Source organism: Moschus berezovskii, chromosome 2 (genome assembly GCF_049115385.1).
Source record: "Moschus berezovskii isolate FMDL1 chromosome 2, NW_MosBer_1.0, whole genome shotgun sequence".
NCBI classification, from domain to species: Eukaryota; Metazoa; Chordata; class Mammalia; order Artiodactyla; family Moschidae; genus Moschus; species Moschus berezovskii.
Genome location: NC_142461.1, coordinates 114,985,221 through 115,004,653, shown reverse-complemented (window position 1 = coordinate 115,004,653; position 19,433 = coordinate 114,985,221). Strand labels below are relative to the sequence as shown.

The 19,433-nt window shown below is 40.3% G+C and overlaps 1 protein-coding gene across 3 annotated transcripts in view; it reads right to left on the bottom strand.

The window, feature by feature from the left end:
• Positions 1-19,433, bottom strand: part of ITGA6 (integrin subunit alpha 6) — a 90,738-nt gene that overhangs the window by 2,525 nt on the left and 68,780 nt on the right. For 2 of the 3 annotated variants that reach the window (XM_088830110.1, XM_055398900.2), the window contains exons 12-24: positions 19,266-19,426; positions 18,954-19,097; positions 16,489-16,604; positions 16,183-16,372; positions 16,006-16,089; positions 15,829-15,908; positions 15,597-15,674; positions 15,407-15,509; positions 13,836-14,009; positions 12,158-12,256; positions 11,952-12,062; positions 11,754-11,852; positions 4,506-4,631 (exon numbers count right to left, since the gene is read on the bottom strand). In XM_088830110.1, the coding sequence (XP_088686236.1) occupies positions 4,506-4,631; positions 11,754-11,852; positions 11,952-12,062; positions 12,158-12,256; positions 13,836-14,009; positions 15,407-15,509; positions 15,597-15,674; positions 15,829-15,908; positions 16,006-16,089; positions 16,183-16,372; positions 16,489-16,604; positions 18,954-19,097; positions 19,266-19,426 (1,565 nt within the window). Of the gene's footprint in view, positions 1-1,807; positions 1,938-4,505; positions 4,632-11,753; positions 11,853-11,951; positions 12,063-12,157; positions 12,257-13,835; positions 14,010-15,406; positions 15,510-15,596; positions 15,675-15,828; positions 15,909-16,005; positions 16,090-16,182; positions 16,373-16,488; positions 16,605-18,953; positions 19,098-19,265; positions 19,427-19,433 lie in introns of all 3 variants that reach the window. The other variant, XM_055398901.2, reaches the window with a different exon arrangement.

Sequence of the window (19,433 nt, the reverse complement as noted above, 5' to 3'; positions counted from 1 at the left end):
TAATTTCAAGAACAACTTTTTTTTCAAGGCCATAAACCAAAGATTATTCATGCCCCTCTTCCACTAACAAAATGGAAATTAGGTCACAAATATTTTACAAATTACTACTTGAAATGGGTGATTTAATCTCCTCTCCTTCGAGGCTCCAGTACATCTTTCTTAATAGCTAAGATGTAATTTATACTGCCTGGATTTCCAAATGAAGCTTCCAAACTAAGCTGTTTCATTAATAAATCATGCAGTGACTGTGTCCTGCAATAAAAATACTCATGTACCGCAAAGAATTTGAGAAACTATCACTAGATTGAATTTCAGAGCATCCTCTAATTTCTTTTCTTTTTGGCAAAAATTACAGTTAGATTATTAATGAATATATATATTTTATTAATCTTTAAAAACATATTCAATCTGATCCAAAGTAGGTTTTTATTGGGAACATATCTTGAAATTCTTAAGTCAGATTGAATTTTTTTAATGAATAAAATATATATGTATTTTTAAAAAAGATGTGTCTTTAATTTTTAAATGCAGATAAAAGATGGATGAGGAAGATACTTAGAATGGTTGATTAATGTGTTTACTATGTGACATCAATAGGCACAGAACATTTGTTTTGAATGATGTTAAGCTATAAAAATGGCATGAGGCAAAATTAAATTATGTACAAATTTATCACTAAATCAGTGAGGAAAATGGGACAAGAATTTTTGTTCTAAGGCCTTTTCTATTTTCTGCAAAAAAGCCAAAACACCCATCTGTCACATAGTGTGACTACTGCCCCATTTAAACAAAGAAGAAATTGGGGTGATACATAAACTGAAATGGAAATGCTGGGATTCATCATGACAGGGCCATGGAAAGGGATTACAGGGGTAATTCTACCCTCTGGTGCCCACAGAAATGGAAAAAGGAATTGCTGCCAATTCCCGTTTCCATGGAGTTACAAATAAGAGAAGCCAAACATGAACTTAAAATCAGCTGAGACCCAGGGCTAAAAAAAACTTCTAGGAACATGGAACAAGATCAAACTCCATTACAACGTTTTGAATAAACTGTCCACAGCATTTTTATATTAAACTTTTGTAAACTGAAGGCCATGTTGGCAAAGAGTCATCTTCTGAAGCTGACCATAATGTCTATCACGCCAGTAGTGAAGAGTGTGTTGTAATGGTCTTTGACTTGTACTAGATATGCAGGGAAAGGAAGTTGCATGCTTAGCCAGCATAAAACAATTTCTGAGCAACAATAAAAGCATTCCAAGCCTTGCCCCATCATTTTATAGCACAAAAATCAAAAAGATGACAGTGAGAAAGCCTTCTCTTCAAGAGAAACACAATGTTTCCAACATGCAACAGGTTAATTAGGCAGTCAACACAAGCTTCATTCTGTGGGAAATTCCAAAATGGACAAGAAATCTGGAATGATTTCTTATGCATCTTTGAAATTCCAAGTGGTATGCTACATACTAGATTAACAACACGTGGCAAACTGGTCTACTGTAGAGGTCTAACACCTCCTATGTGTATGCAGATTGCAGTTTTCTTCATTGCTGTGGGTGATGTCTATTAACAACAACAAAAAGTAACTCACCTGCAACGAAAGATTCTTTGTGCACTTAAAAAAAAAACAAAACTAAGCTTTCAAGTGAAATAAATGAAATAAAATAAATTCAAGCAAGGCAAGCCAGTGTGGACATTTGGAAAACGTCTGTTAATGGGACACACACAGCAAGCTGTTGCTTTTAAAGTTAGCCACCACAACCATAGCAGGTTCCACAGCTAGCAATTAAAAAACATTGATCAATTACCAATTACAGAAGTAGATCAATACTACGCATCAGAAGTAAGCCTCTCTTTATCAGATGGCTGAGCATGGATCTCAGCCTTGTGATATGTGGCATCATAGTGATCTTTCTTATTTCTCTTGAAGAAACCACACTACAAGGAAGCAAGGTATTTAGTCAGTGTTACAGTTCTGTGTATATAAAAGCTAAACAAAAGAAAAATCTCAGAGTTTAACCTGTTTCCTACTTACAGATTGCTTACAGAGAGACCACTTATGGATCAACCAAAAGGGAATAGACCCCATACCATATGACACAGTGACATCAAGTGTGCTGTATGCTCAGTTGCTAAGTCCTGTCTGACTCTTTTTATAAAAAAGACTGCATGAACTAGAGCCTACCAGGCTCCTCGGTCCATGGAATTTTCCAGGCGAGAACATTGGACTGGATTGCCATTTCCTTCTCCAGGGACTCTTCCTGACCCAGGGGTCTGCTTGGCAGGCAGATTCTTTACCATGACGCAACCTGGGAAGCCCCAGTGACGTCAATTAACCCAACTCTATTAGGTCTCTAGTCAATAGGTCTCCAGTCAAATATTTATATGGATGACACTAGCAAATTGATTTTTCTATTTGTAACAAATCCTAAGGGCCAAAATCATTCTAAAAGGGAAAATATTTACACATCTGATCATAGTTTTAGGTAGTTTCTTCTTGCGGGGCTTCCCAGGTAGCTCAGTGGTAAAGAATCTGCCTGCCAATGCAGAAGACACGGATTCAATCCCTGGGTCAGGAATATCCCCTGGAGGAGAAAATGGTAATCCACTCTAGCATTCTTGCCTGGGAAATCTCACAGACAGAGAAGCCTGATGGGCTATAGTCCATGGGGTTGCAAAAAGCTGGACACAACTGAGCACACAGTTTCTTCTTGCAGGGGATATGGAGTCTAAAAATATGCAAAAGATTGACATCTGCAGTTTACTGATTCAAAGCGTAAAGAATAAATTCTCTAAGACTTAGCACAAATCCAAATAAAAGAGACACTGAATATTTTTCTGTCTTTTTTGGTGAATTTGATGGGATAAGTGCCATCTACTTGAGGCCTTTGTGGGGTAAATCACAATATAAATTTGAACATACCATCATGAAATAATGATTGCTATCACTTTCCCAAATTCTGAGCCACCATGTAACATTTAAGTGATAGTAATCTGTGCTCTTCAGATTCAGTTCAGTTCAGTCGCTCAGTCATGTCCGACTCTTTGCGACCCCATGAATCATAGCACAGATTAGGTCACTCTAAATCAGTATAGAGGTATAGGAAAAGACTGTCCTTGTAGGACCTCTTCTGGAGAGCAATAGAAGGCCATCCTCAAACATCAAACCTCACATTCAGCTTTTGATATCAAAATAATTTCCAGAGCATCTCCTATATCGGCTGGCTATACTCAGACAAACCTACTATCTGAAGTAAACATCAGGTAGGACTGGCTAACTTCCCACGGGAGGATGGGTCTTGGCATAAGCAGATACCAAATTTCAATCACACAACTGGAGGACACCCAAAAATTATCTCAAAATTATCTTGGCAAAAGGAAGTTACTTGGAAAAATAAAGCAAAAAGAGATGCCAAATATTTGAAAGCGAGAATATCTTGAGTCCTTGTCCATTATACTTGGATCCAAAGAAAAGATAAGGATAGTTTGATTCTAGAGACTAGTAGTTCAGTTTCATCATCCTTTGCCTCTAGACCAGACAAGTTTGGAAACCCCAAATTTCCGGCCTTTTAGAAAAGTAATACACTGCATACGTAATGTCACAGTAATTAAAACATTAGTATTCCTAATGTTTTATAATTGAGTGCTGTGATTCATGGAGTCACAAAGAGTCGGACATGACTGAGCGACTGAACTGAACTGAAAGGATAGAGACTATAAATCTCCTCTCTTCACATCATGTCAAGTTCAGTTGCCAAATAAGTCATTACAAACTTTGAGTTTTTTGGGATTGTTGATAAAAGTCTGTGAATCTCCCTTACTGAGAATAACCCAAAATCTATAGGTGATAATTTCTGCCAAGAAAAGTATGTGACATCTCATACATTTTTTGTAATATCGACTATTAAGTGGTGGAAAGCAGAGGGAAGATATTACATTATATTTATAGGCCAGACTCTAATAAAGTACATTATATTAAACACAGATCTTCCTTATGCTTCATATAGGCTACGGTGACCACTTTGAGATTCACTGATTTCATGCTTTCCTATTTTCTAAGCTAGCTGCAACTGTACCAAGCCCCCATGGCTGCCATGAACATTTCTTTACAAAAGTTGAAATTAATAGGGATACAGAATCTGATTAGCATGATAACCAATTTGGCTTAGATTCAAAATTTGATCTTCAATAAAGAAATGGTCATAGTGGTGAAATTTTAAAAATTATTATCTGCTAAACATGCTATATTATATGTGAAAACACTGAAATTTACACACTTAAGAAACTCCTTATATAAATACTATTCCTTTATAAAATATTAGATAGGTATTCAGATATTCATTATATAATTCTCGAGTTTGCTGTATTTTGGAAAAATTTCATAGAAAAAATGTTGGGAAAAAGAAGCAATGAAAAATGTATGTACTATCAGTGTTAATTTACTTTAAAAAAAAAAACCTGAAATAAAGTTTATATCACAAAACTCAAGTGCCAGATATGACTTACCTTCCACAGTAAAAATACTAATAGAGCAAGCATCAAAATCCCAGCAAGAATGGCCACTAGGATGATCCACCAAGGTACTCCTGAGTGTTGAGCTACAGTCTTTGAGGGAAACACAGTGACACGAACCTACGGGGCGTGAAGGAAAGCAATGCCGTTACAACCTTGGGTGAGAATTAAACCCTGAGTCTGTGTCACTCATTCTGCTTCTAGACACACTTGGTCAATGGAGCCTACAGATGGGTGACGTGTCTTTTTGGTGTGAGTTCCTTTCCTTTAGTAATAGAATACTGCTTCAAGAGGCATCTCGTGGAGCTCTTTTCCCAGAACCTGGAAAATGCTGAATTATGTTTTGATGAAATAATTGCTTAATGAACCATTATTTATTCATCAGCAAGTTTCAACAATTACCCAGACGGATACAACCAATCTTGTTATATCTACATTAATATAACTGTATCTTTTTGAGAACAATCACCCTCTCTTAATTAAGCATTCAACAATGGCAACAAAAGGGTCCATTTATGCACAATTAGCCTACATTCCTCACTCATATTTTAAAGATGTTATGAAATATAAAAGAGGAATGGAGCTGCATTACTGACACCATTCTGATTTTCCCTTAAGGTTGAAACCAAGCAGGACCCAGTGGGGCCCTCTCAGCAGACCAAAGCTTTATGGTTCAAACCTGACAGTTACTTGGAACCACAGGATTGTGATGGTCATCTTTGAAAACATAAGATTACCTCTTCCCCAGCACAGAGCTCCTTCCTCTCTTCCCTAAGTAATCTCAGAACAAAACCTGGGGAGTTGGTTCTTTGGGACACACATTCACCTTCTCCCCAGCATTGCTAGCTTCCTCAATAAAGCTCTCTTTTACCTAACACTTGTCTCTCAGTATTGGATTCTTGCGTTACGAGAAGCCAAACCTGAGTTCAGTAACAGGATAGCAAACTACAGACCCTCGTAAAGAATAAAATTTCCTGAAATGGCTTGCTGTCATTTACTCTGACAATGTGTACAGACAAAGGAGACTCTGGATTCATTCATAGGCAGCTTACAGCTTTAAGCAGCAGCTGATAAGTTTAAGCTCTAAACACTTGATAACTGGCAAATACCAACTGAATAGACGTGTTTATTCAGAAATCTAAAAAGCTGCTTATGGTAATTTGCAACAACTTGGTGATGTGAGCTTAGAATTCAAGTGGATTTCTGTGATGTCAGAGGTTTTTTCCAGAAAACTAATCTTCAAAGCTTATAAAAGACCTGGTTAGTCATCTATCAGTTTGAAGTTTCTATCTTTGAATTTAAAGAATATAAAGTGAAGGGTAAGAAAACTTAAGAGGGAACAATTTAATTCCTGAGAAGTGTTTCTAGTTAAGTATTCTACATTGGTACTGAATTCTAGATGCTGCCTAAAATGCTTCCATGTCTACACTGTGATTCAGTACTACTATACTAGAACACTCTATACTAGAAAACAAGTTTTCAACATCCTCTTACAGAATATACTTAAAAGCAGGAACTGCTTTTCTTTAAACATCTTTAATAGGAACAGAATTCACATTAAGAGTTTTCTAAACTCTAACTACACAAACACCTTTATCAGCCACTATGTTTCCTGTTATGGTCTCAATGAAGTTTCACTTACGCTCTCAGCCCAGGGGAGGGCCTCCTGACTCACTTCCTCTTGCCTCCCTTTCCCCAACAGGTGTCCTAGCTTTAAGCTAAAACAACTCTTTCTTGAGATTACCGGTTGAAGCAGAGAGGTACCCATGAAGTAGGGAAGAGAGAATGGTGAGAGACCAGTAAAGAAATAATATAGTTGATGTGAGGGCTAAGTCAGACAATCCTAAACTAAAAAGATCACTTCAACTAGCCTGTGCTTTATCTTGGCTTCCCAGGTGCACAGTGGTAAAGAATTCACCTGCCAGTGCAGCAAACACAGGAGATGCAGCTTCAATCCTTGGGTCCGGAAGATCCCCTGGAGAAGGGAACAGCTAGCTACCCACTCCGGTATTCTTGCCTGGAGAATTTCATGGACAGAGGAGCCTGGCGGGCTACAGTCCATGGGGTCGCACAAAGTCGGGCACGACTTAGCAGCATGCACACACACGTTTTATCTCATTTAACTCCGCTTCCCTAGTATGTAGCAGAGGCAAGCTGCACAGTATCCCTGGGGCAAGGTGATGACTTGGAAGGGCCATTCTCATTTTTAACAATAAGCCAGATGAAGCCTTGAAGTGGAGAGCGGACACTGGTTCACAAAGGAATCAGCCCTATTGCCGCCATACCAGTCTTTCAAATGGATGATCCTAGGGGGAAACCACACCCAAAAATAGCTGCAGTCTGACAGCCATAATGGCTGAACAAGGTAGTTTTTTATTTTGTGGGGTTGGGGGTTGGGTGCAGTGTAGGCAGGAACTCAGCTGAGAGCTCTAAGCCCCAGGTCTGGCTACCATTCAAATCAGATCTTAGAGCCTTTTAGAAACTAAAACAAGTCACTGTGCATCAGACTGAGGACTAATGCTAGGCTCTGGGCCACATATCTAAGGGTCAGATGTGCTCTGCAAAGCCAGTGTGTGTCTGTGCAAGGCCACGCCGCAGTCCAGGAAGGCAAGAGAGGCCGGTCAGCAAGATTTTATTGTTTGTTTCCTTAAACTGTCAACTCTGTGTGGCACGTGTGTGTGTGCGTGTATGATAGTCATTCTCCAGCTGGGACTGAGAACAGGAGGAGGGGAGTGGAGCTGGCCTTAGAATCGGGTGGGGGGAGACCAACCATGAGCTGAGATTCCCAGAGCTCTGGACACCTTGTCTCATCTCATCATGGCAACTGTTACTGATGAACAGTGACAGGTTCAGGCGAGTAGAAACGACTCCAACTTCAAAAACAAACAAAAAAATTGTTTTGGTTGCATTAAAATCTAGGCATTTCCACAGGGATGACCTGTGCACGTGAACCTCATCCATCATGTGTCCATCAGAGGAAAAGGGTTTAATTCTGCTGATGCATTAAATTCCATCACCAGTGAGCAGTGTTGAGACCACATGAGCTTGCCCCCAGCCAACACTGTTTCCCTAAATCACTCTTTAATGTAATATCCTCCACTCTCATTGAACTTTAGTATAAGATATTCACCCAATGAAGGGATTTTCATTATCTTTTATAAAACTATTAAGGAAACCATCTCCCTAGAGAGTGTTCTTTATATTAGAAATTCATCTTATAGAAGAATCCACATCTCAAGTTCTTCTCTGAATTTAGAACCAAAAAATGAAAATCTCCTCCATCCTGAAGAATAATGTTGCTTCCTGACCTGCATACAGGTTTCTCAAGAGGCAGGTCAGGTGGTCTGGTATTCCTATCTCTTTCAGAATTTTCCACAGTTTACTGTGACCCACACAGTCAAAGGCTTTGGCATAGTCAATGAAGCAGAAATAGATGTTTTTCTGGAACTCTCTTGCTTTTTTGATGATCCAGTGGATGTTGGCAATTTGATCTCTGGTTCCTCTGCCTTTTCTAAAACCAGCTTGAACATCTGGAAGTTCACGGTTCACATATTGCTGAAGCCTGGCTTGGAGAATTTTGAGCATGACTTTACTAGCGTGTGAGATGAGTGCAATTGTGTAGTAGATTGAGCATTCTTTGGCATTGCGTCTCTTTGGGAAGGAATGAAGTGGAGATGTGTAAGTACAACCAATAAGAAACTTCCTCCTTCCGTGGCTGAATTCAACAGATCTCTCCTGGTTCACTCTCTCCTGTATTCATTCTGTCGTGTCCGACTCTTTGGGACCCCATGGACTGTAGCCCACAGGCTCCTCTGTCCATGCAATTTTCCAGGAAAGAATACTGGAGTGGGTTGCCGTTTCTGACTCCAGGGGATCTTCCTGACCCAGGGGTTGAACCAATCTCTTGTGTCTCCTACGTTGGCAGGTGGATTCTTTACCACTGCACCACATGGCAAGCCCCACTCACTGTCTCCTAGACCATGAAATTCTTGACAATTGACACTATCTTATTCAATTTTGCTTCTCTAGCACATTTGTGAGGAAAGCTTCTCTGGCACTTCTGTAGTGCATCCATGGCTAATTGGCTTGTTAACTGGATCAACTTAATTGACACTAAAATTTTAGTAACCATCTTATCTGGTTCAGTTAGGTGACCAGCTCTCCCTGACTTTTGTTATAACAATATCTTAAATGTGTTTTATTAAGAAATGAACACAGGTGGGAGGGAGGTTCATGAGGGAGAGAACATATGTATACCTATGGCTAATTCATGTTAATGTTTGGCAGAAACCAACACAATTCTGTAAAGCAATTATCCTTCAATTAAAAAAATAAATATTCTAAAAAAGAATTGAACACAAAACTCTTAAAATTGGTTCAATTATAAGGAAACAAAGATTTTTTATCTTTTTAAAGCCAGGATTAGAGTAAAAGCAATGGGAAAACATATCAACATTAACACCAAAAGACAAGGCTGAATTATTCAACCTCCTTTGCTTCATGTCCAAAGAAAAATAATCTAGACACTGAAAAAGACATAGAATCAAGATAAAAATGAAATTGATACCCTCAGTAAGTGAGGGAATAAAAAATGAAGGCATTTTGACACTTGAATTAAGCTTGAATCTTAAGAATCCTCCCAAAACTGCACCTTAAAATACTAAAGAAACATGTAGATATGACAGCTGAGCTATTATATCTCAGAAATCAGTTAATAGAAAAGGTAACAGAAGACTAGAGATTAAAAAGTCTCTGTTTTCAAAAGAAATGGGTTTTAGATACAAGACTAATCCATTTTCAAAGCTACCAATTAGTAAATAAGTCAAGTAGTATCATAGCAAAGATTCCAATTCCCATTAGTAGGCACAGGCTCTCAAAGCCCTGAGAACATGAAATGCCCAAGAAAACCTCATTTGCATTTGTGACCCATCCACTAGCCTAGACACCATGGCCTTCAGTTCTATCATCTTCAAGAAAACAAGAGCACTTGATGAGAAGCCATGAGCCCAAGGTCTGGTCTTACCTCCACCCCACATGCTGGTCCTGCGACCCTGAGGGACAGACAACCTTCTTTGGACTCAAGTTTTCTCATCTGAACTTGAGATTTGGGGACTTCATGGGGAGCAAGTATTATAGAGTCAAAAATAGGGGCCCAGAAGCCAGAATGGTATAGATTTCAATCCAGGACCCCAAATGACATCCCCTGTCTATGCCTGCTTCCTTTTTTGTAAGTGGGTACAATGTCTACCTTGGCATTCTCCTACAGTTTAAATGACAGTATATGGGTAAAGCATCTAGTATATGGTAGACATTTAATCGGTGCTTTATTAATATTAGTTTCTTCCCTCTAAAGTTTTTTTCTCTTTGAAGCTCAGAGATTCTCAGGATTGCTGATTAAAGCTACAGAAAGTTATAGCAACTGCTTTTAGTCAGAGAGGGAGAGAAAGGATTCTCAGGAAGGGTGTGGTTTGATGGTCCTTATGATGCCTTATTAGTAAAGGCAGACGAACTTCCCTGGTGGTCCAGTGGTTAAGAATTTGCTTTCCAAAGCACAGGATGTGGGTTCAATCCCTGATTAGGGAACTAAGATCCCACATGCCAAGGGGCAACTGAGCCCGCATGCCACAACAAGCCTGCACACAATGAACACTCAGTGCACCCAAAAAATTAAATCCAATTTAAAACCTTTTAAAAGATGTAGAAAGGTAGGAGTAACCTGCAAAGACAATGTAAGGTCAAGGTGAGGGTACATCCCGGTTAAGTCTGGGACAGTCCCGGTTTACACCACATGCCCCAGCATCCTGCCCAGTTTAGCACTTCCCCAGACAAACGTTTGTATTCTAGTTGAGATGATAAATTTTAATTAAGGGTCACTATATTCCAGAAACCAAGGTCATCAGGGAGACACACTGGATTTCAGCTGGTCAAAGGACTGAAGCCTAGACATCATTTGCCTTGAATACATCAGTAGATCACCTTTAGGACGATAATTCTCCATTCTTCTCCATTCACTCTCTTTTGCAAAACACCCCCACCTGTGACCTGCAGCCATTTACCTTGAGAGCCTGATACAAAAGTCCCTATGGGGCCAGACCCCCACCCCCAACTAGGAACCCCTTACTACTATACACAAGCTTCTGCTACTAGTCCTGGTCAACAGTTTTCTTAATTACCTGGATGAAAACACCCAAGACATGCTTCTTGGTTTTAAAAAAGATAAAGCTTGCAAGGAAAGAAAGTTATCAGAGAGCAAATGATCAAGACTCAAAATTACATTGTAAGCCCAAACAACAAAACAAAAGTAAACCACACAAGATGTGAGGATGCACTTAAAGGCGTGCATTTACATTTTTAAAAACTGCTCAAGGGTGCGATGTGGGAAATACAGTTCGACAGCACATTCAGATGAAAACACCTGGAAGTTTCAATAGAACACAAACAGAAAAACAGTAGCTGCCAGAAATGCAAACCACCTTCAGCAACCATTTAAAGACCACATTTTAGGTTGAACTAACAGAAGCTGGGAGGCTGGCTGTTAAAGGGAAAGTTAAGTTGAACTAGGCAGACCACACGTCAGCTCTCCTTCCTGGAGCTGGCCCAGGAAGAGAACAGATCTGGAACCTGTGCAGCTGCATCAGGCAGGACAGATAATTGAAGATATGGGTGGTCAGCTTTGAAGAGAGTAAGAGAGATATGTCCAAGAAAGTATGACAGTTTCCTTCCATTATTTCAAAGGCTGCTACATGCCCGAGAAGGAGGACTCATGTTGGGACTTGTTTCAGGGGGCATAATATGGAAATGATTTTAGAAGATTCAAGTCTCAATCCCTATATAGAGATGGGTTCTAATAACTGCCACTGGCCATACACACCAAGAGCTCCCCCATAGCACAGTGAGGTTACCATCAGTGGGAGTACACCAACACTGGCATGAGGGGTGGTATGAGATGTGGGATCCTTAGGATCTTTGTGCACTTAGGAGGTGCACCCCTCCTCTCCTTGAGCCAACAGCTCTCAAATCTGTCCCATCCACAGCAGAACGAGATGACCTGAGTCACGTCTTTCTTCCATGATTCTACTGAAATACAACTTGGGGTGGGTACCACCTTAAGACATGCTCTGCTTTCTCTTTAAAGGGAGTATCAGTGCCGTGAGAGACATGAGTCCAGAACAACGTGTCCTCAGGCCACGGGCGTGGGGTGGAGGAGAGAGATCAACTAAGTGAAGCCCAAGGAATCCTAACCTGAGTGCCTGCGTTGGGCAGCTTGAGATTCTCAGTGGCGGCAATGACATCAATGGAAGCCCGCACAAGAATGTCCAAGTAGTTCATCTTGGAGTATTCCTGTTTGGAGACAAAATGAGTGAAAGCGTGAGTGAAAAGAGAAATGTTCCAGGAGGTGGCAAACGGCTTGGGGCACACAGCCTGCGGTGGGGGTCACACCTCCAGAAACGTGCTGTTCCATAACCTTGAGCGCAGAACCACGGAGGCCTTGCTGTCCAGTCCTCGCAGTGGGCACTTGATGGTCACACAGTTCACGTTCACGCTGCAGTTCTGGGGAGAAAAAGAACAGGAGTTACAGCGCAACGGTCTGGGGAATGCCCTCCCGCCACCTCCTGGAAAACTCACAGCTCTTGAGAAATACTCACAAGGGTCTGATATTTTCTTTCAGAAAATAAAGAAAATTTTCTGCCATCATCTGTCTGTCTTTCGGCAATTTCTCGTTTCCTTCTTGAATTGTGAGCCTCCTGAAAAGAATTACATCTGAAATACTTCCACCAAGTGTAATTTTTGGCATTACTGTACAAATCTCCAGAGCACACCCTCCCAGATTATGCCAAATTCACGACTGATAATCTTCATCTTTCTGCTAGCACCAAGGTGCGTAAATAATTTAAGTGTAAGGTCCACAAAGTGTTAATTACCAACCTCACTTCAACTTTATTTTTCAAGGTAATTTTCTTTCATTCCAACATTAAAACTCAGAGTTGAGACAAAGGCTTTCTTTGTTCTGCTGTCTCCTCACCAAACTGTGAGAATCCTGAGATCAGGGACCAGTCTCATTCCTCTACCCCTAAGCACTCAGATCGGTACCTAACATAACTGTAAAAAGTCAGCACATCCTGAATGAGTGACCCAGAATGAGGAAAAGGGAAAGTAGAAAAAGATCAAGCATGATTTACTCCAAGGAGAGTACTGAAAACTAAGCCAAGGAAGATGCTTTAAAATTTCATTTTTTGGACTTCCCCAGTGGTACAATGGATAAGAATCCACCTGCCAATGCAGGGGACACAGGTTCAGTCCCTGGCCCGGGAAGATCTCACATGCCTCAGAGCAGCTAAAGCACATGTGCCGCAACCACTGAGCCCACACTCCAGAGCCTGCCAACTGCAACCAGTGAGCCCATGTGCTGCAACTATGGAAGCCCATGCACTGCAAGGAAGAGTAGCCCCCACTCACCACAACTAGAAGAAAGCCCATGACCAGCAACAAAACCAAAAATAAATAAACTGCATTTTTCTTAAAGATTAGGAATAATGGACCATCTTGTTTCTCCAAGTTGATAAATATAAACCACCAATTATGAACACTGGTCATACCCAGTCACCTTAGAATTTAAAAGAAACAGACTTGCAATAACAAAGCAAGTCTTTATCAAACTGGAGCATAAATGATAGACCAGATAGTTACTTAGGTGTGGAGCAGTACAGAGAGAGGTTAACAGTGCAGGCTTTGAAAACAGGCAGGGCTATGCATGAATGCACTGCCCTCGTAACTGCTGAGTGACTCTGAGAAGGTTAATCTCTCTGATTTTTAATGTCCCCATCTACGAAATGGTGGGGATGAGAAAAATACCTCATCAGACGATCACTAGAATGAAATAAGAAAATGCAAACCAAATGCTTAGCATGGTCTTGAGACATAACAAGTACTCAATAAATATTTTCTATTTTAAAAAGAATGAAAAGTCTTCAAGGTCACTTGCTAAGGTGCCAGTATGTTCTGTAATGCTTGATTCTACTGGGAGTTAACACTGGCTGGCCCATCCCCAGGGCATGTCCTTATGTGTCACACTGGGCCTTCAAACTTCAGAAAATGTCATTTGCTTCAACATGCACAAAATGACCCTGACTTATATGCCACAGTGGTCCCTAATCAGCAGAAATCCTCAGCCTGACTTGGTTACTCACAACAAAACAGAAACTATGACACCAAAGGAAAAAAAAATTCAACAGGCCAGAATGTCAGTTTCCCAAGGCAAGCAATGATTTCCCCCTTTTCTTCTATTAACATCTCTGGAGACATGAGACAGATGCATCAACATACCGTTAGTTTCAGGAAGTTGATTTCACCTTGTGGCTCACAAGTTATTTTTTCCAATCCTTTTGATTCTACTTTCACCAAATAAAGCAACCATTTGCCGTTGCTAATTTCTTTTGGCCACTGGATATTCAAGGTTGCTGTGCCGAGGTTTTTAAGAGGTTTGCCCAAGTTAATTACCTGTTAGAAAATAATATGTATTATCTCAGTGTAATTCTCTCAACATAAAATTAAGTAAGCAGTTCCTATTGCCAAGAAAAAAAAAAGCCAAAATATCTGGCATAATCCAACAATAAAAGTGCAGGCTCCAAAAGTGGACTTTGGATAGATTCAAAATAGAGATTTGTGTTTAAAGATTCTTGTCAATAAAAATAGGGGAAAAAAAAAAAAAGATCAAAGAGAAATAACTGTTCCCTCAATCCAGGAACAACTTTTGTGTGCAACAGAATCTGCCAGGCTCTCAAAATGCCCAGGGAAGTCACGTGTGTTCCTGTATCACTCTGTAACCACTCTGCCTGGCAGTGACAAAGCCAGTGTGGCAACAGTGCAGCCATAACCTGCTCTGGGAAGCCCCACCTACTGCAAAAATGAAGCTGCTTCTGTCCTGACTACAGGGCGGGGACTTGAGATAACAATTGAGAGACTCAGAGTAGGGCCATTCTGGCAGCCATGAACCCATGAGTCCAAGCTGGAGACAGGGCAAGGAGCAACTCTGTGCAACAGAAATCAAAAGAGTTTGTGTGAAAGACTGCTCCAGAACCCACAGACCTCTTTGCAGCCACATCTGCACAGGTGTCATAATCACCACCACCCACTAGCTGTTACAGTTCTGTCTGTAAAGCTAAGAGATGCTTTCAGAGGAGAGTTCCACCTCTTCATCCTGCTAGAGTCAAGGGTGGACCCATTTTTGCTATTTCAGACTTTCACCTCGACAGTGGTCACTATGCTTTCAGGAATATGATTTGAGCCACACAGACCTGAACCTGCATATGAGTTATGAGTCACCTCTGTATCATGCACTTATGTTCATTTGACTGGTCTTAAGAGCCACTGTGACTACCTACTTTGGAATGGGTCAGAGCAATCATTAGTCTTCCTTACGGGTATACGTCAAACCCACATTCACCATCTCAAAACTGTGCTTGGGAAAGGTCAGTGAACATTAACCATAAGCAATAACAGAGACGACCTTATAACAGAGGAAGAAATAAATCATTCACACATTCTAAAGCCAAACAGCATTTTGAGATTTTTGCTTTATAGACAGACTCTGGGGAGAAAAAATTCGAGTATTCCTTTGTCTCAACACCACATTTATTATTAACACATTAAAACTCCCTAGGAAGAAAAAGACCAAGCTGAATTTGATTCTGAACAGAGTCCTATGTTGAATGAAGTTGTGGTTCTCCATTCTGAAAGACAACTTTTACACTAAGCCAGTATGCTGTTTAAAACCTGGCAAGCTCCCTTTATCACGCTTATTTATTGTTACTTATTAAAACTACATATTCAAGATCATATACAGCATAGGTTAGCTTCTGATACACAGACTGGAAGGGCCAACTGCAACCACTTACCCTGAACTCGTACTCAATTAAACTTCCCACATCCTCTTCAGATTTCATCGCTTGCTCACCAACTACTGTACCTCCAAAATACACCTGGGAAGGTTTAGCAACTCTGTTAAATTAAAAAACACCAGTTTTAGTGAGGATTGTAAATGGTTCTTTCAGACACTGATTTGTTATGCTAAACACAAACACTTACCCGGAGACCGATAAAAGCAGTTCAATAACCACTTTTGCTGTAGCTGTAATTGAAGCCAAATTATCTTGATTGCTTGTTCTGAAAAAATGAAAGGGAAACAATAGGGTTTTATTGTAACAGTCAGTTTTCTCATTAAATTACACTTCTTTTATGAGTTAGATAAAGGCCAATTCATTGACTAGCCGTGTTTTCATGAAATAATTCTGAATGGAAGGTTGAAAGAATCTCTTACGTTTCCAACTTCAGATTAATATCCAGATCTGTGGTGTCAAAGGTGACCTCAGTTGTACTTAAAATCAAATAAAAAGTAACCTAAGAAACAGAAATAGCTGTTAACAGAGGCTGAACCTATTGACACTGCAATGGTATTTTAAAAAATTAAAATGCAGTATGTAAAGGCATCACCTACACTGGAATTTCTTTTAAAAGGATTCCCAAGCTCACAGTCTGCTTGTGAGCCATTCTGGTTGGCAACACAACTCAACTGCTTCTCCTGTAATAGAAAAACAGACCAGATCACAAAACATTCATTTACCACACAATGTTGGTTTTTTTCCCCTCCAAGCTGGTCTCTTAAAATACTTACAGGGAAAGCCCTCAGTTCTCTATATGCAGAGTAAGTCAGAGTGTCTGGAAAAGTGGCAATGAGTCTAGCTTCATGAGCGTCATCACCATCTTTGGAGGGATTCTTTGGGTTAGAAGGGCTGTTTGTCACTGTTATTTCTAAAGCAATGTCCTTCTGATCTTTTAGAACTAGTTCTGGTACACCTTTTTGACTATTACAAAAAAAAAAGGAAAACAACAAAGTTCTCAATAGATTTTCAATAACCCTTCACAAAAAGTCACTGCAAAGCCAGAGCCATTTTTGCTAGTACTACAGCGCAATTCTTACATTGGTAAATAAGAAAATTTGTCCTGATTTCCTTCTCGGGTACAAAATTTATACTCTAGCTTAAGGTTGCTGTTACATATGTTGTCGTCGCCACATCCCTCTTTTAAGAAGTGCACCTGTAGGAAAACAAAATTGTAATTTACACCATTTAGGACTCTAAATAGGTGACTGTTTCCATACAGTTCATTTCCCATTGTGACAACCACCACAGCAGAATTCAAACTACAAACATACTTTGCATCGAACGCCCACTCTGTCCTTTAATGAAACTGTGTTTTCAGAACACTTTGACCAAGGCACTGAGATGCTGTAGGGCAGTAAAGAGTAAACCTGGCTCAGCTGTGTGGCTTTGGGCCAGTCATTTAATCTTTCATAGTCTAGGTTTCAACACAGGTGACGTGGGGATGCCACCGCCCTGCTATACAGGGTTACTGTAAGAATTAATAATAATGACAGTACTACCTAACACATGACTACATGTTTAAACTCATGCAATCCTCACAAGGGACTATGATGCATATAGAGTTCAGAGATCCTTTGCACAGATGGGGAAACAGAATTCAAAGTTAAGAAAGCAAAGGGCAGAGTATCTTGCACTATGCTAAGGGATGCTTGATAATCACACTAATCAATAATTAGGAAAAATGGTCTTCTTGTTTTTTATGTTTAACATGACTATGGAGCTTGTGTATATGGGAATATACAGAAGAAATATTAATGTAACAATAAGTGACACTGACAAGTACAACAAGGCTGTATATTGTGACCTTGCTTATTTAACTTATATGCAGAATGCATCATGTGAAATGTCGGGCTGGATGAATTACAAGCTAGAATCAAGACTGTCAGGAAAGATATCAACAAGCTCAGATATGCAGATGATACTGCTCTAATAGTAGCAAGTGAAGAGGAACTAAAGAGCCTCTTGATGAGGGTGAAAGAGGAGAGTGAAAAAGTTGGCTTGAAACTCAAAAAAAATCGAATATCACAGCATCTGGTTCCATCACTTTATGGCTGATAGAAGGGGGAAAAGTGGAAGCATTGACAGATTTTATTTTCTTGGGCTCCAAAATCACTGTGGATGGAGACTGCAGCCATGAAATTAAAAGACACTTGCTTCTTGGAAGAAAAGCTATGACAAACCTAGTCAGTGTATTAAAAAGCAGAGACATCACTCCACCAACCAAGGTACACATAATCAAAACTATGATTTTTCCAGTAGTCATGTAGTGATGTGACAGTTGGATCATAAAGAAGGCTGAGCACTGAATAACTGATGCTTTCAAATTGTGGTGCTGGAGAAGACTCTTTGAGAGTTCCTTGGACAGCAAGGAGATCAAACCAGCTAATCCTAAAGGAAATCAACCCTAAATATTCACTAGAAGGACTGAGGCTGAAGCTCCAATACTTTGGCCACCTGATAAGAAGATGCAAAGAGCTGACTCATTAGAAAAAACCCTGATGCCAGGAAAGATTGAAGGCAACAGAAGAAGGGCGCAACAGAGGAACAGATGTCTAGATAACATCGCTAACTCAATGGACACGAATTTGAGCAAACTCTGGGAGACAGTGGCAGGCAGAGGAGCCTGACGGGCTGCAGCCCATGGACATGACTCAGTGACTGCACGAGTGACACTGAAAGTGTGCTGAAAAGTACACGAGGAGCTGCACTTGATGACAATAAATACTGCAGTGTGCAGGTGTAGGCACGAGCCCCTAGGCCTGATTCATTCATGAAAACTTCGTCAGTGGGCCACCAGAACCACTGCCTCAGAGTGGACACTCTACTACTAACTATATTTTGACAAGCATAAAACATTCAATCAAGATGTCACTGGTCCCGAGCCTAATCGTGCAGATAGATGCAGGCATCCTAAACCCTAGCAAACAAACACCCACCACTTCATTAAGAGGTATACAGCAAGCCACACCATATAAATTTTACTTCCTAAGATTACATGGGCTACATTAGACACTACATTTTTACTATTTCATTGCTCATATATTTCAGTTGTGTCTGACTCTTTGCAACCCCATGGACTATACAGCCCACCAGGCTCCTTTGTCCACGGGGATTCTCCAGATACGAATACTGGAGTAGGTTGCCATGCCCTCCTCCAAGGGATCTTCCCAACCCAGGGATCAAATCCAGGTCTCCCATTGCAGGCAGATTCTTTGCCATCTCAGCCACCAGGGAAGCTCATGTCAATTATAGTCTCAATAACCAAAAATTATTAAGAAAAACAACTCTCATCTCCAAATTATATACTGTAGGTTTCTATATCCATTGTTTACTTGGGAAGCAAATTTTCTCCAAACTATACATATATTAAAAAAAGCTTATTTAATATACAAAGGAATGGCCTTTAGGGTAAATCAATCACTAGTCTATTGCCTTCAGAGATGTTCAATTTAGCATAATAAAATGGTAAACAATTAGTAAAATGAAAATCAGAAATACTTACATCTGTATGAACAGACTTGGGCTCATTTGAATTCAGAATTGGGAAAACTTCCGGAAGTGAATTCACTCGCCTCCGAGTGCTTGGCTCCTGGATCTCCACTGAAGCAGTTACGGGAATGGGACGCAGTTTATCTCTGATGTTTTCCTGAAAAGAATGCAGAGACACAGTTAAAACATGCTATAAACACTACTAGGGAACTCCAAAACAATGCTTTCCTTTGTCCTGGATAATGTGTTGCTAGTATTTATATGTCAAATCTACACTTGTGAGCATGTACCTGCATGACAGATCTGATCTGTCTGCGGCCCTCACCTGGAGCCAGAGGGTTTCCTCCATGCACACCTTCTGTTTCTGTCTGTTCAGAGTGAGCTCTTGCGTATACTTGGGCTCAGAACCTTGGTTTCGAAACTGAACTCTTGATGACAGCCCAGATTTTCTTCTTTCCTTTTCAGCCTCCAGAGTGCCCACAATGGCTAGATG